This window comes from Zootoca vivipara, chromosome 2, assembly GCF_965207765.1.
Source record: "Zootoca vivipara chromosome 2, rZooViv2.hap1.1, whole genome shotgun sequence".
Classification (NCBI taxonomy): Eukaryota; Metazoa; Chordata; class Lepidosauria; order Squamata; family Lacertidae; genus Zootoca; species Zootoca vivipara.
Genome location: NC_142584.1, coordinates 50644467 through 50660650, shown reverse-complemented (window position 1 = coordinate 50660650; position 16184 = coordinate 50644467). Strand labels below are relative to the sequence as shown.

The 16184-nt window shown below is 43.0% G+C and overlaps 1 protein-coding gene across 1 annotated transcript in view; it reads right to left on the bottom strand.

The window, feature by feature from the left end:
* The window catches only part of PPP2R2B (protein phosphatase 2 regulatory subunit Bbeta), a 228960-nt gene extending 215987 nt beyond the window's left edge, over positions 1-12973 (bottom strand). The window contains exon 1 of the mRNA XM_035105326.3: positions 12627-12973. Within this exon, the coding sequence (XP_034961217.1) occupies positions 12627-12705 (79 nt within the window). The 5' untranslated portion in view covers positions 12706-12973. The remainder of the gene's footprint in view (positions 1-12626) is intronic.
* Positions 12974-16184: the final 3211 nt, after the last annotated feature.

Below are 16184 nucleotides of genomic sequence, written 5' to 3'. Positions count from 1 at the left end.
TAATAAAAATCATTTATAAAAAAGACAAAATAAAATAATAATAATAATAATAATAATAATATGAAGTACTTCCTTCTGTTCAGCAGACTCCATTTTTTTTGTTTGGCAAGGTCAGCAACTAATTCTGTGCACTTTCAAAATGATTTTTTTCTAAAGCCAGAAATAGGAATTCAAAGAGTCAGCATACACACACGCACACATACACATTCAAGTGTGATCATACTCATAAAATTGTAGAGTTTGAAGGCACCATGAGGGTCATCTAGTCCAACCTCTGAATTGCAGGAATCTTTGCCCAACGTGGAGATCAAACCCACGACTCTAAGATTGAAAGTCTCATGCTCTACCAACTGAGCTAACGGCTACAACCTTAATTGTTCTTAGCAAAGAGGGTTTCTCACTTTTCTTCACTTAACACCACTGCTAATCTTAGCTGGTAAGAAGCTCACTCCTTTCTTTTATTGATGGGATGACCCACTTCAGATCACAGAAAAGCTCTTACCCAAATTAAGGCAGTGGCAGAGCTTCTATTGCTGCCAAAAAGGGCATAACCCCAGCACTCTGTGCCTAAAAAGCCAAACACATGTTCCTGATACAATGCATAAATTGTTAGGCTTGAATCTGGCCCATATTTACTGAAATTCCTGATCAATCGTGAGCTTCACTGGTTTCCCCTAAATCAGGCATCCCCAAACTGTGGCCCTCCAGATGTTTTGGTCTACAACTCCCATGATCCCTAGCTAACAGGACCAGTGGTCAGGGAAGATGGGAATTGTAGTCCAAAACATCTGGAGGGCCAAAGTTTGGGGATGTCTGCCCTAAATCTATCTCTCTCAGGCTGGCCTATCTATTTTTCTGTTATGACGACCTTTTGACTGGCTACTGACTGATAGGGCTGCTGTTACCAGGGGGAACTCTCTTTGCAGGCTATACATTCCACTTTCTTGTAAGCAGAACCTGGATAAAAGAAGTAGTCTTTGATCATGTTCATGTGACCCAAAGTTTGAGACAATGTAATAAGATTTAGGAACTGCTTCTCTGTGCTGCAATTTCACAATTAGGGTGGGACAGCAATAGCGGGGTGGCGGTGCTAGAATCTACCATTCGCTCTTCCCGCCACACAGTTTCTTTGTCCACATACTGTACTGTGGGGAACTGGCTTCCACAGGTCCATTGCAAGGGCATTATTCTGCAGTTGGAATGGGAAATGGCAGTTTAAAGGCCTCTGAAGAAGACAGAAGGAGAAAGAAGGGAAAAGAACCAGCAGGCTTTAGAGAAATTCTGACCTTGATTACTTGATTACATAACCTCAATCCTTTGTCTACCTTAATTTGCTTTTTGGATGTTTATTGCAAAAGAGTGAACTACCATTATCCAGCATCTGTTAAGATGGCTTTTTTTTCTAAGAGGTTATTCCAGAACATCATATATCAAGTATATAGTAGTTGTACTGAGTATTTTGAAAACATTGTAGATTGGAAATTGAAGTGATTAAATCCTTATTGCAAAACAACAACATTCCATAAAGCACTGGGTATGTATTTTAAAACAATAGCCACTAAACGAAAACCTACTGTGATTAAACATAAAAGTATATTAGGCACTGGCTGTGTGATGCGGAGTAATTATGCTGCCAAGCCTTTATTTATGCATGAATTGTTCAATAAAAACTCAGAGTCAAGAGCTATCAGTTTCTATCATCCAACTCACTCCATTATGGAAAGGACAGAATGATGGACAGCAAGCATGGGGAAACCTTGGAGCCTCCAGATGCTGCTGGACTCCCCTCTAGCCCGACAACTGGCCAAGTTGGCTGGGGCTGGAGGAAGTTGAAAGCCCCTGGAACTGTTCTTTCTTCCCTCCAGACAAATGGGAACATAGAAATTGCACTTAGGAGGAAACACACAAACACCAATGTCTGTTTTCAAAGATGAGATTCCCACACTGCATTCTTCCTCTAGGCAGAATGAACCTATACTGCAAAAGAGTTTCACATCTAAGCTAAGCTTTCAAACCTGGCACTTTTCCAACCATTTTCATTCCTGTCTCTGGGTCTGTCACTGCCCCTTAATTTACAGCCAATAATATCCACTAGTGCAAGTTCCCCTGTACTTCAATCAGATGGGAAGACTTCATAAAACATCAGTGCTTTAATGATTTCACAAAAGAGTTGTGTTCTCTCTTGGAATCCTTAATCAGATGAAATAGGCCCTGAGGGTGCATCCAGACTGACAGTTGTTTTGCAGGATCTGATACAGTTATTTGCTCAAAGTAGTAAACACAGATTGCACAGTATCTGTTAAGGTTCAGCATTCTAGTTCAGGATTTTTGCATAAAGGTTTACACACTATTAAAGAGATAAAACCTTCCAACAATTAGACAGAAGTTTAATGCCATCCTTATCCAGGTTGCAAACTATATCAAGTCTGGAGTAGGCAGTGAAAGCTGGTCCATTAGAGCAAAAGTGGCATCCCTCCACCAAGCATAATCCATCCTCAGCCAGCTCCCACCTTCCTCCTTCCTTAAAACTTGTCCACAAGGCGGCACTGTGTGTAAGCACCTTCCACCTTAGCCTTTGTAGAGTTCAGCCAATAGGAGGATGGGGACAAAATCAGAATTAGTGGACTCTGGTTGGCCTCCCTGCCTTTGCCCTACCAGTCCCAAGGCTACCAGACTCCATAGGGAGCAGGTCCTGAACATGGAGCCTGAGAAAGATCAAATCAGAATCCAGCCTGTATACCTCTACCCAACTTTGGCCCAAGATAGAAGGACAATGAAGAGCCAAACAAGCCTCTTGAACAGCAACATGATACAGCAGGCCTGGCCAGATGATAGTACCCGACTTCTATAAAAGCTTCTGCTTTAAGTTAGCTCTCTTGCATAACAAGGGAATTCATCTTCCTGATCTTTGTTTGCTACCCTTTGCCTTACACAAAGAATCATCTGCACTGACTCTGAAGAAAAAGCCAGGTCTGACACTTTTGTACTCACAGGGTCAACAAGAGCTAACTCAGGACAATATCAACATTCAGCAGACTGATCAGCCACATTGGGTGCACTCTTCCCCACTAGGATGAGATATCTTGTATTTTTATTTAAATAGTAATTACTTCTGAACTTGTAACTATACATAAAGATTACCACACACACACGATGGCCATGCATGCACAGCCAATAGACCTAAATATTGTCTGGTGGCTGAAGAATACTATTCCTGGCAACTCTGAAATCACTGGATGTAATCGTGAGTTTAACTGTTACTGTTTCTTAAATGATTTAACTGTTTTAGGTTTTGTGTTTTTGTTTTTAATTGTGGGTGTGTATGTTGCCCTAGACTCCTTTGGGAGGAAGACTGGGATAATAAGTTCAATATATAAATAATAATAATAATTCTTTCAAGGCCTAAGGAGAATCTGAGGCTGTGCCACTCAGCACTGTCTTCTGAAAAATACTAGCTCTCAAATGAGCTTCAGCATACAATCAATTGCTTGTTTCCATTTGAAGGCTACAGTTCATGCCGGAGAAATGATTCTAGGATGCCAATGCCTCCAATTGTTTAAAACCCTTAAAAGAACATTTATATTTTTCTAACACAGATAAACATTCAGCTGGCTGGCTTCTGTCCATTTATTAAACTGCCCTCTAGTGTTTTCTGCTCAGTAATGGAGCAAAATGACCATAAATATTTAAATAACTGCCGCTCCACGATCAAAGCCATTCATAAGAATAATAGTTTCTAAGAAGACAAATGAAGAACAGCTAAAGGCACTTGAAGTCAAAATCACATGCCAGGCAAAGGTGTGCTGTGAGGTGAACTGATGGTGTGTGTCTGCTAAATCACATATTTTATCAACAACAAGAAGAAGTCTTATATCCCTCCTTTCCCCTAGGGAGCTTGGAGCAGGGAACATGGCCCTCTCCTCCCATTTGAGGCTCAAAAAATCCCTGTGAGGTAGGCAAAGCTAAGAGACAATGACTGACCTAAGGTCACCCAGTGAGCTTTATGGACGAAGCTCACAGAGTTGAATCCAATGAAGTCACTGCATGAGCGGAATCATGTCCACTCATGCAATAAAGCTCCCCCTCCCTCTTCTCTCCGTGTTCAGTCTGCACACACACACACACACACACAGAAACATATCTTCTCTGGTGGGTTGGAGGGAAACCCAGAGCAGATCTGGGGTTTATAGGATGTGCATGGGGAAGAGAGGGGGGGGGAGTTCTGTTGAGTGAACATAAGTTCTCTTCTCTGTGTGATAACATCACTGGATACAATTCATAGTCTTTCCACTCCTCATCTAAGACTATGACCCAGCCTTTCCCAACCTGTTGCCCTCCAGATGTTTTGGACTGAACATCCACTAACCACTACAGCACACTGGATGCATTTTATCACACTGCTCTATCCATACAGATGCAGAGTGAAAATGCCAATGGCTTGACTTGGTAGATCCCTTATGGCAGGGCGTTCCTGGTCGATCCCAGTTGATTGTGTGATCCTGATGGATTCCCCCCCCCCAAAAAAAAAGCTGAACAACTTTGGTGAAGTCTTCCCCCAAAAAAAGCTCAACAAATTTGATCAATCCAATGAGTAGATCACTGCCAGTGTTTTTATAGTGGGAGTAGATCGCCGTCTCTTGGAAGTTGGACATCCCTGCCTTATGGTGTCAGCCAGTGTGCACAGATTGGTCAAGAGCTAGAAAGCAAAGTATCCATCATATTTTCAGAGTGAGCCATCAAGTGGTGCAATCCAGCAGACAGCAAAATATAGCTAGAGACTATGGGTGGTGGGGGTGAGGAATCCCAAATAATTATTAAATCAGTCCTGACATTTAAGTGTTAAAATAGATCATATATTTACATCTGGTTTGTCTCGGTTTATGCAATTTCCCTGGATATTTGTGCACCTTGAGTCAATTACACATTTTATTTATCTTGTAAATCAAATTGTAGTTTCCCAAAGAAGCAATGGGTTTTTGATCAAAATGTTGGCATGTGTACTAACAGGTAGAGCTGTATAATAATGGGCTAATAAAGAGGCTGATTATGTCATCTAATGAGACACCCTTAAATTAATTAATTAATTAAACACAATTGCCTATTAAAATCATCTGTTTTCCATTCTGGAACTATGATTCAATATTGCACTTCTGCATCCCTCTCCTTTACCATGAATGACTAATGAACACTGTCCCTTCTCCACTAGGAAGCAGGGAAGTTCCAATATTACCACCATTTTATTACTTGTTGCGAAGAACAGGCCCATTCAATGTTTCTCCAGCATTATCTTGTTTTTGAGCCAGCCTTCACTCTTAAAAACTTCCCACTTTCTTCCTACTATAGGGAGCTCGTGGTTTGTGCTCCCCCTTGCCAATTAATCTGTGCCATGCCTGAATCCTAGACAGTGAGGTACTAAGAAAGGAAGCTGTCTCCAGCATGCACAGAGTGGCGTTCGATCACCCCTGACTGAACAACTGCACCAGTTTGGCTGGCCCCACATCCTTACAATTAAGAGAAGAAGGGGAGCAGGGCTTCTGGGACAAAAGGCATGGCTGAAACACAGCTCAATCCCCTACCATGGGCGTACCCAGGATCAAAACTAGGGGGGGGCAAGGGGAGGGGACAAGGCATGGAAGGGGAGGGGCCACAAAGTGGGCGGGAACGGCGAACTCGCGCTCCGCCAGGCTGTGCCCCTCCCTAGAAGCAGGGCTGGTGGGCGGAGGCGGAGCCCAGCCCAGCGGAGCGCAAGTTCAGCGTTCCCGCCCGCCGCGCCGCGCTCTCTGGTTCCCCGCCGCGCTTGGCCTTGCCAGAGGGCGCGACGGGGAGCTGGAGGGAGGGCGCAGCGCGGCGGGCGGGAACGGCGAACTCGCGCTCCGCCGGGCTGTGCCCCCCCTAGAAGCAGGGCTGGTGGGCGGAGGCGGAGCCCAGCCCAGCGGAGCGCGAGTTCAGCGTTCCCGCCTGCCGCGCCGCGCTCTCTGGTTCCCCGCCGCGCTTGGCCTTGCCAGAGGGCGCGACGGGGAGCTGGAGGGAGGGCGCAGCGCGGCGGGCGGGAACGGCGAACTCGCGCTCCGCCGGGCTGTGCTCCGCCTCTGCCCACCAGCCCTGCTTCTAGAGTAGGGCAGCTGCCCTAACTTGCCCCGTGGTGGGTACGCCCTTGTCCCCTACCACACTCAAAAAAGACTATTCTGCCTTCTTCACTTTGCTTTTACCAGTCTGGTCTTACCAAGCTTACCCCTTCACAGTCATTTCTACTTATCCATGCCCTTTTCTCCTCTGAGGGGTCTTAGTCTCTCCTCCCCCACCCAGATTCAATAGCTGTCTGCGATGGTAGCAGCCAAGGAGAGGGAAGGAAAGACAATTTATACTCTCTCCTCTTTTGAGGCTTCTTTCTGCAGTCCCAGCTTCTCTAAGCACTTCTAGTTTGAGTTCCACCCTAAAATAGTTGCAATCACACACGGGTAAATTCAGGTTGCACAATTATGTCTCAAATAATTTTTTTACTGCTTCTGCTTGCCTGTGTTGTCTTAAGGTCTGAAACAGATTTCTTGGATATTTCTCTTATCAGCTCACCATCTCAGCTGAAAGCTTCTCATTTCTTGTGTGTCTTTGAGCTTCCCCATCAGCTCCCCTGTGCCTTTATTGATTGATCTGCAAGGTTGTTGGGGTTTTTTTAAAGACACATTTGACAGGCAAAATGAAGTACAAGACTATATTGTAAGTTTCTGGAAAGATTTTTCTGTAGTATTGAGCAGCTTAACTTGACGATAAAGAGAGATGTGCCGAACTTCAGGAAGCATGATCAGAATACAGAAGATTATATAAAAACCAAGAAAGAGTATTGTGGCACCTTAAAGACCAATACATTTATTGGATAACAAGGTTTTGTAGGCTAGAGCTTATTTCATCAAATGTATGTTGTCCAAAGCTGGCAAATTGTTCTTCTTATTGACAAGTTTATTGTTTTATATTTTTTTGTAAACTGCTTTGAGGTTGTTGTTTTTTTTACAGTTAAGCAGTATATACATTTTATGAAATAAATAGTTACAGGTAGGTAGCCGTGTTGGTCTGAGTCGAAATAAAATAAAAGAATTCCTTCAGTAGCACCTTAAAGACCAACTAAGTTTTTATTTTGGTAAGTGCAGGGGGTAGGGCAGAGAGAAATCACTGGCTAGGAATAACAAAAGCAAGCAACATTTTACACTCATTTTATTTTAACATAAATTCTATAATTCAAGTTATGATGGTTTGTTTTTAATTAAATTTTCAATACTGTTACCCACTCTGAGGCTTCTGGGGACAGGCAGCTACAAACTGGAATAAATTCCTGAAACACCTCCACCAACTGAAGCTATATTTACATCAGGACTGCCCTCTGGATATCTTATTAGGGAACATTGATAAGATGCAGAGACAATTGGTTGGGCAAATTCAGGACTGCTGAATTAAAAGTTTCTCTCTTTGGGGTGATGAGGGGAGGCTCTATTCTAGAGGCTCTATTAGAAAATGTTGCGTAAACTGTCCTTCCCTATCTCACAAAACTTTTGAAAACCTTTCCTTTCAAACCAAATGTTTAACGCACCTCAATTTAAAATTGGTAGGAAACCAATAATAATAAGCTAATAATAATAATAAGCTAAGTGGGAATGAACATAACAGAGTGGGAGGCAGAAGACGGCACCAGACACTTGCTGCTGGGATGGCTTCAGTTGTGGTTGCTCTTCATGTAAAGGTAAAGGTAAAGGGACCCCTGACCATTAGGTCCAGTCGTGACCAACTCTGGGGTTACGGCGCTCACCTTGCATTATTGGCCGAGGGAGCCGGCGTATAGCTTCCAGGACATGTGGCCAGCATGACTAAGCCACTTCTAGCGAACCAGAGCAGCGCATGGAAATGCTGTTTACCTTCCCGCTGTATCTACTTGCACTTTGATGTGCTTTCGAACTGCTAGGTTGGCAGGAGCTGGGACCAAACAATGGAAGCTCACCCCGTTGTAGGGATTTGAACCGCCGACCTCTGATCAGCAAGCCCTAGGCTCTGTGGTTTAACCCACAGCGTCACCTGTGTCCCTTCATGTACCCATTGCATTTATAAATGTCGTGAGCTGTCAGTCAAACAGTGGTATATAAAGCTACTAAATGAATAAACATAAAATTGCATCCGGAATCCAGTTTCAGCTTAGGAGCTACTAGACGCCTATCTTCAGTTTAAGGTAATGGCCACAGCAATAGCATTTGTAATATAAATCTAGTTGTTCAAAGACTTGGTGACAATTCCAGCTGCAGTTAATCAGTTTTGTCCCGCTCATTTCAACTGAGAATTAAGCATGTGCTAAGGGCAGCAATCCTATAACCCACCTATACCTGAGAGTAAACCCCATTGAGCTTAGTAGATTTTATTTCTGACTGCTGTACACATGCCTTACTTGCTTACTTCACCAAACCTTTATTAGGCATTACAGTGTACGCTTGCCTATAATTGCCCTGTAAATCTCTTTCATTGAAATAAGCCGAATTTGTGTAGGCGAGCCTAGGCATGTTTATTCAGAAGTAAACCTCACTGACCTTCAGGTAAAAACTGCACTTTGGATGGTTTATGTCCTCAGGTCCTATTCTGCACTGTGTTCATAATGTGCTTTTTACCCTTGAAGAGGTCAGGCTCTTACTGAAAATAAATATAGCAATTTTTTTTCTAAATCCCGGGTTTAATCTGACACTAAATTGATTTAATGCTTACAGTTCATTTTCATGCTGTGGTTCAAGACATGTTATAGAAAATAAAATTATGGCTGTCGATAAAACCTGCATGTAAAAAGCAATTTGGTATTATTAATGGCCATGATCCCGCCAAAGGAATGTCCTTGTATACTTGCATTGGGATCAATGGGAGAATTATGAATATGGGAACTGAAAGTGCTCGTTTCTGGATGTAATTTGGTTTGCTGTTGCTTTATCTCTGGATTTGCTTTATATTTTGTATTCTACTTTTATATCACCCTAAACCTACAGAAGTCCCACTGTTCTCAGTGGGGCTTAAGCTAGTCCTAGGAAAGCATTAAACACCATGTGCCATTTTGATTACCTTTCATTTCGCTCCTTTGCATTTTGCACACACAAAAGGAACAGAAGCACATTTTGTGCATTTAAGGATAACCTGGAAGCTATTTTAAGCTGCTGTGATATAAACTTCAGAGGTATAAAAAGAGCTGAAAGTGAATCCATTTATTCCTTGTATTATCCTACCGTAGTACTATCTTAGGATACAGGAAACCCAGTCCTAGCCATGCTTATCCAGAATGAAGCCACAAAGGATTCAAAGGGACTCACTAAACAAATAGGTGATCACAAGCAAATCAGGCGATTACCATGTTGTATATATCTTCTGGCATGAAAAAAGGCAAAGACCAAACTCATAGGGCAGGACTGATGTAAAGACCTTCCCTCTAATAGGTGTTGGTGGTCTCTTTCCATCTCCATTTTCTGATTTAGAGAATTCAGCAGTGTGGACACATAGAATATTAATTGTTTTAACAGATGCCATTTTTATGACATGTCATTTGCTGTAATAAGAGCAAGGACCAATAAGGGTATTATTATGTTCTCCATATCTACATGAGTATGATATCTCCTCCAGTCTGTTGGGCTGGTATATTCTTCTGAAAGTACAACATTCTCCAGTCATGCCACAGCTTGGGGAAGGGGAGTCATCATTATATGCCTTTAATTAGTTCTACAGAGATTGGTAAGAGCTGCCATCAAAGCCATGCAAACATGCTACTTCATAATTCAGCCTGGTATCACTTTGCTTACATAAATCTGAGTTTATGAATACTGACTTAGCGAGTTAGATGAAAGAATTAAATGAAACTTCCCTCCCCCCCTTATTAAGAAATCATCAGACAGCTAAGCTATTCTTCCAGAATTCCCTTGGGTTTGTATGGCACACGTTAACTAACACACCAACTTGAAACATTTATTTCTCTAAACTAGGGAATACAGACTTCCCAGTTTTCTGTTTATCCTAAAGCCATTATATGAATCCTTCTATACATGAGCAACCACAATGACCTTGGTGTCTAACAGTCTCATCCAAATGACTCACCAAACTTCCTGAGCTTAATTTTTTAAAAAAAATCTAGTAAATGTTTGTTAGATTCCAAATCTTTACTGGCAAACAAGAAAAACAATGGAGCAGGGATGAGGAACGCATTACTGGACTACAGTATATCTCTCTACACTAAAACAGATTAAAATTACTTCAACTTTCTAAGCATCTGGGTATGCTTGTCTAACAAAAAATGAACAATGTTTTTAGAGTAGATATGGCTAGAACGCAACATAAGATGATCATTCTGAAATATGGTTTGGGAACAAAACAGAATGTACTATTTGAAGAAAATTGAGTATCATTTTAAGGTCATTTTTGTTGTTAGGATCTGATTAAAGATGGCGCAGTTGATTAGCGTTCCTGCTTTTAACAACTGAATTGATTAATCAATTATAAACTAATTTACATAGTGCAGAACCTCAGTGAAGGTCTCATCTGAGAATTCTGAAAGAATGGGAAAACTTCTCTTAAGCATAAGATAAATGGCTGCAAAAAGAAGAAGAAGAAAAAGAGGGCACCCGGGAGGAACGTGGTGGCTCAGGCATGATGCAGGCCCAGCACCACTCACAGAGTCAGCACATGCTGCTTGCATCCTTGCTGGCCACCCTCTGGCCACTGCGAGCCATGCTGCTTTGGGGAGTGGTGCCCTGGACTCTGGGGTGCTTGGGGCTTGCACGCCACCTTGGGCTCCAGTGTGCCAACCCCAAAGATAAGTGCTGCCGGGAGCACCCCACTCTCGCCTGCCCTAGCTACACTACTGCAACACCTGTGCTCAGAGATCTGCAATGGTTGTTGAGTTGCGAGCCACGTAATATCCATTCCACATTTGTAAGAACTGGGTCGCTTCGTGTGGCAGTGGAACTCCCTGCCTATTGAGAGCAAGCAGGCACCTTCACTGTACGCTGTTAAAAACATGCTTGTTTAGACAAGCCTACCAAGCCGAGGTAGTTTTAATGTTTCAGAATTTTAACTTTTATTAAATAAATAAATGTGTGTTGTGGGATAGAGAAACCTGTGGCTTTTGTGTGGCTGGAATGCAGCCTACTGGTCAAAGATCCGTCACATCCTTTGCCTCAATCACGTTTGGCTTGTAGGCCTGCCCATCACTGGCATCCACCTGCCCCCAATGTCATCAAGAAGGAACAGGGCCCTCAGGCTGAAAAAAGGTTCCCCACTATAAAAACAGTTTATTGGATTAGAATGATGCCCCATGTGACCCTAGTAACCTGCTCAAACACTTTAAAAAATTAAATACTTGGATGGCCGATATGGGGACAATTAGAGGCCGATCTATTGCCTATCATTTACTTCCATCTTCTAGTCATAAATTACCAAACTAAACTAAAGTGGCTTTAGATGTAAAGATTAAAGACAACTAACTATTGGATTGTGCTCCTAGTTCTACTTATTGCTGCTTTAACATTTAATTAGCTGTAATTATATGCTATGGTCTGCTTGCATTCCTTGTATTAGCTATGCAACTGGGTCTTGACAGCATCAATCTCTGCAATACTTAAACACTCATCTAAAGCTCTCATAAGGAGGGCTTCTACTCTCAGCTACATGGAAAGAAACAAAATCTACACTCTGGGAAAAAATCTCTAACACTGCTTGTAAGTTTTAGAACTTAGATTCTTCTTGCAAGTACCTTCTATTATGACTAAAGAAAATGTGATTATCCCCCTTCTATCTTTATAGTATGGCAGTCTTGATATTACTTCAATGGGTGTAGCAGGGGGGAGCAGGGAGGAGGAGCTGCCCACCCCATAATCAATAAAAATACATAGCAAACTCAGTTTCTGCCCCCCTCCGAACAAAAATCCTGATTACCTCCATGATTACTTCCTGTGCACTATATATCAGTTATTAGAGTGTGGCATCAATGGCGATTCATAAAAATTCCTGACAGCAGATCATGCAAACTAGTACTGTCCTGTAGTAGAGAAACTTGCCCCAGAATGGCAAAAGTTCCTAGCATTCTCCCAGGCTCCAGAATCCTGAACATACTTTCCCTTCCAGTCTTCTCAAATTTAATCCTTGGCAAAACAGATTGCAAATACCTGATCTGCACAGCTAACCTCCCACCCTCTCCCCAATCTGTAAACAGATTTGCACGATGTAAAATATGTTTTCGATGGAAACCCGTCCTGTAAAGGAAGTACAGTAACTAAGGTGTGTGGGATCATAGTCCTGCAGTCCAGAAGACCTTTCCGATGCTGTAATGTTTTGCACCATTCTCCTTGATAAATGGCTGACTCGCCGGGGAGATATCGGGCCACCCCCCACCCAGGCCCCACTGATTGCTCAAATCTTGTCGCAAGGCAAGCTTTTTTTGCTGGCACACCCCACCCCCACTCGCCCCGGGCACGCACTGGCTGCAAAAGGCAATGTCAGCAGAGGGAGGGGGGACGGAGCGGGGGGGCAGGCTCTCCTCCCACTTTCCCTCTTTCCCCTCCCCTCGGCTCTGATCCGCATCTCGCGTCCCACCCACCATCCCGCCGACGCTCCTCTCCGACCTGTACCTTCCGTGTGGCAGCTGGAAGAGAGGATGGTGTTCGGAGGTCTGAAGAGGTAAGGCAGGTAACGGGAGAAGCATTTCATCTTCCGGCGACAAATATGAAGCAATGAGGGCTGAATGCAGCCTCCTCAATCCATGAGGAGGAGCAGGAGAGATCCTCAGGCTGGCGAGGGAGGCTACATGGTGGACAGCGGCGGCGCACCGCGGCAGCCCTCCCGGCGGAGCTGCAAGGCGGCGGCAGCGAAAGCACCTCGGCGGCGGCGGCCGGACCCCATTTTGCCATCAGCGCCCGCGAGAACCGCCTCGCATTTCTGCCCGCGCCCAGCAGCAGCGCCAACTCCGAAGCCCCCCGGCGAGCGGGCCGAGCAAGGCTTCTCATTGGCTGCAGCGCATAGGAGCAAGATTTGCTGACTAAGACCCTCCCGCCTGTAAACACGCGCGCGAGGCGAGGCGGCGGGAGAGCTTCTCGCGACTCGCTCTGCTCAGCGTCCCGGACTCTGCGGAGAGCCCTGGGAATCAAAAGACGTTTCCTCCGCAGTGCCGGACGGACGGGGAAGGAAAAAAAAAAAACCTGTTACAGAAAGGGAAATTCCTCCGCATGTTTAAAGGTGCTTGACTGGTCGAAAAGGAGATGGTCGCCCTTCCCACCGCTCCCCTTATATTTTGGGGTGCTGGTGCTGGAATGGCTACCGGTAGAAGTTGTTTAGATTTTCGGCAGGGAACTAGGTTAACTGCAGAATCTGAGTTCATGGGTGTAAAGTACTGTAGGGCCTGTTTCCAAGTTAGGGCACAGAGGACTGCAGCTGTGCAGTAGGGTAAACATAAACATTAAACAACATAGCTGCCAAGTTATCCCTTTTTTACAGGGATTTTCCCTTATGCTGAATAGGCTTCCTCGCGAGAAAAGTGAAAACTTGGCAGCTATGTTAAACAATAAAACACACTCATATTTTGTGTTGCTTCAAAACATCACATTATACTTAATTACTTAGGTATAAATTGTACTAAATGCTTACATTTTGTGTAATTAATACAATTTAACAGAGGAGCATATTTCAATTGTTTCATTGCCTGATGGAAATTACATTGCAATGGAATATTTGCATCCTTCCTGCCAATGAACTGCCTCTACAACATCTCATCATTGGACTAGATGGACCCACATCTGGAGCTAACCCCTTTTCAGGGCATATTGGGAAATTACTGCCCAGTGTCACCGATTTGCCAGTTGTTGAATATAAATGCTTTGCACGATCAGATTTAATCCCAGAAATGCCATAAGTAGTATGGAAAAATCTATCTACTGACAAAAAGTATTTGTGGCAAGTTACATCTGCACTCATCTCTGGAGAATTCAGCAGTGACTTACAGCTGCTCAGAATTGGCCCATGCAGCTCACTAGTGCCTGTCGTATCTGCCGGCTGTATGGAATAAATGATAAAATGGTCGGAAACTTATACATATGAGCCACCAATAATCAGGAACATGACAAACAATGAACTGTTAAATATTGTGACCACTCCATTAACAATTCCAAAATTCAAGTGCCATTCGCAAATGGTTGAACGTGCAGTGAAGGAGGTTACTAGAGCATCTAGGATAGTTATTGGAGAGAAAAGACGTGATGCTACCATCAAAACAACAATGAACAATTGCTCTAAATTCCCAAAACAAGAGACAAATAAGGACTTTGCACCAAAATAGACGTTTAGTGTAAGGCATAAAAGCATATTTTTAGAATGATATAATATGGTGTACATGTACAATGTATAATATTGCATAAGGCATAATTTTATTAATTACACAAAATGTAAGTATTTAGTACAATTTATACCTAAGTAATTAAGTATAATGTGATGTTTTGATGCAACACATAATATGAGTGTGTTTTATTGTTTAATGTTTATGTTTACTTGTTTAGTACACCGTTTGCTTAATTGTTCCATATAATTTGTTCAAAACCATTGGTTTTTCATGGAAATTATCAACATGTTTTATCTTAATTAAATAAATATTGCAGAAGATAATAGTATGCAACTATTATTGCTCTACATAAAACCTAAAATTTATGTTTATTAGTTCACAATTTAACATACTGAGAATAAATCAGTCAAATTCCTATGTTTTCATCACTCGTAGTGAGGCAAAATTTCAATCTGTAGGAGCAGGGTCTAAATATTAACCGATTTGTCCCAAATTTGAAATTTGACTATGTTTATACCATACGCCTGATATAAGATCAAGGGAGGAAACATTTTCCAAAAAAAGTTTTTTATGACCCACCCTACTGTGCAGGGCGAGCCCATGTATGTTTACTCAGAAATAAGCCCTACTGTATTTCATAAGGTTTACTCCTAGGAAAGTGTCATAGGCATAGCTGCCAAGTTTTCCCTTTTCTTGCGAGGATGCCTATTCAGCATAAGGGAAAATCCCTTTAAAAAAGGGATAACTTGGCAGCTATGGTCATAGGACAGCTGGCGAGCAGTGCATATCTAGCCATGTGCACTGAAAATTAAGTCCTGTGTGACTTGTTCCCTTGGAACTGGTGATACTTGTGTTCCAGCTAACATGAATAGGGTTGGACTTCAGGAGAAGGAAGAAACTTAAAATCAAGGATCTGCAGCAGGCATCCCCAAACTACGGCCCTCCAGATGTTTTGGCCTACAACTCCCATGGTCCGTAGCTAAGAGGACCAGTTGTCAGGGATGATGGGAATTATAGTCCAAAACATCTGGAGGGGTGAAGTTATGTACTAAGCTTGGATCCTAGAACAATAGGCAAGTAGGATCGTAGAATGCAACAACTGATTGGCCTGCAGGAAAAGACCAATCAGGCTCCAGGAGGGAAGCAGAATCAGCCAATCAGACGACTCGTTGTGTAAATAATGTATATAAAAGCCTGGTTTGGGGGGCATTTCATTCACTGTTTTACAAGCTGCAGTAAAGAGCATGAAGTCACCACTGGACTCCGTGTATATTTCAAGTAGACTTTGGTCAAATGTTATAACCAGCCCTCCACCTTGTCCTTGCAGAAATGCACATAGGGGTTGCATTTTAAATTACTTTTAGCATCAGGGATTTGGGCTAATATTTACTTTACACAGCATAGAAGAAATAAGAACATGGGTAAAAATATATAACCTTTATATAGTGCTTTTCTCACATCCAAAGTTTTGCATATAGTCGTACCTTGGAAGTCAAACGGAATCCGTTCCAGAAGTCTGTTCAACTTCCAAAACGTTCGGAAACCAAGGCACAGCTTCCGATTGGCTGCAGCAAGCTCCTGCAGCCAATCAGAAGCTACAGAAGCCCTGTCGGATGTTCTGGTTCCAAAGAACACTCACTTCCAGGTTTGCAGCGTTCAGGAGCCAAAATGTTTGAGTCGCAAGGTGTTCAACTTACGAGGTATGGCTGTATTTTCTTAAATATTCTTAACACCCAGGTGGGTCAGTGATATTACTTCATAGTACATATGAGACAGTGGAAGCTGAAAGTTCGTTACTTGCTACCTAAGGAGGTTGAGGCAAGGGAATGACTAAATGACTCCATGGTGTCCAAGGCTC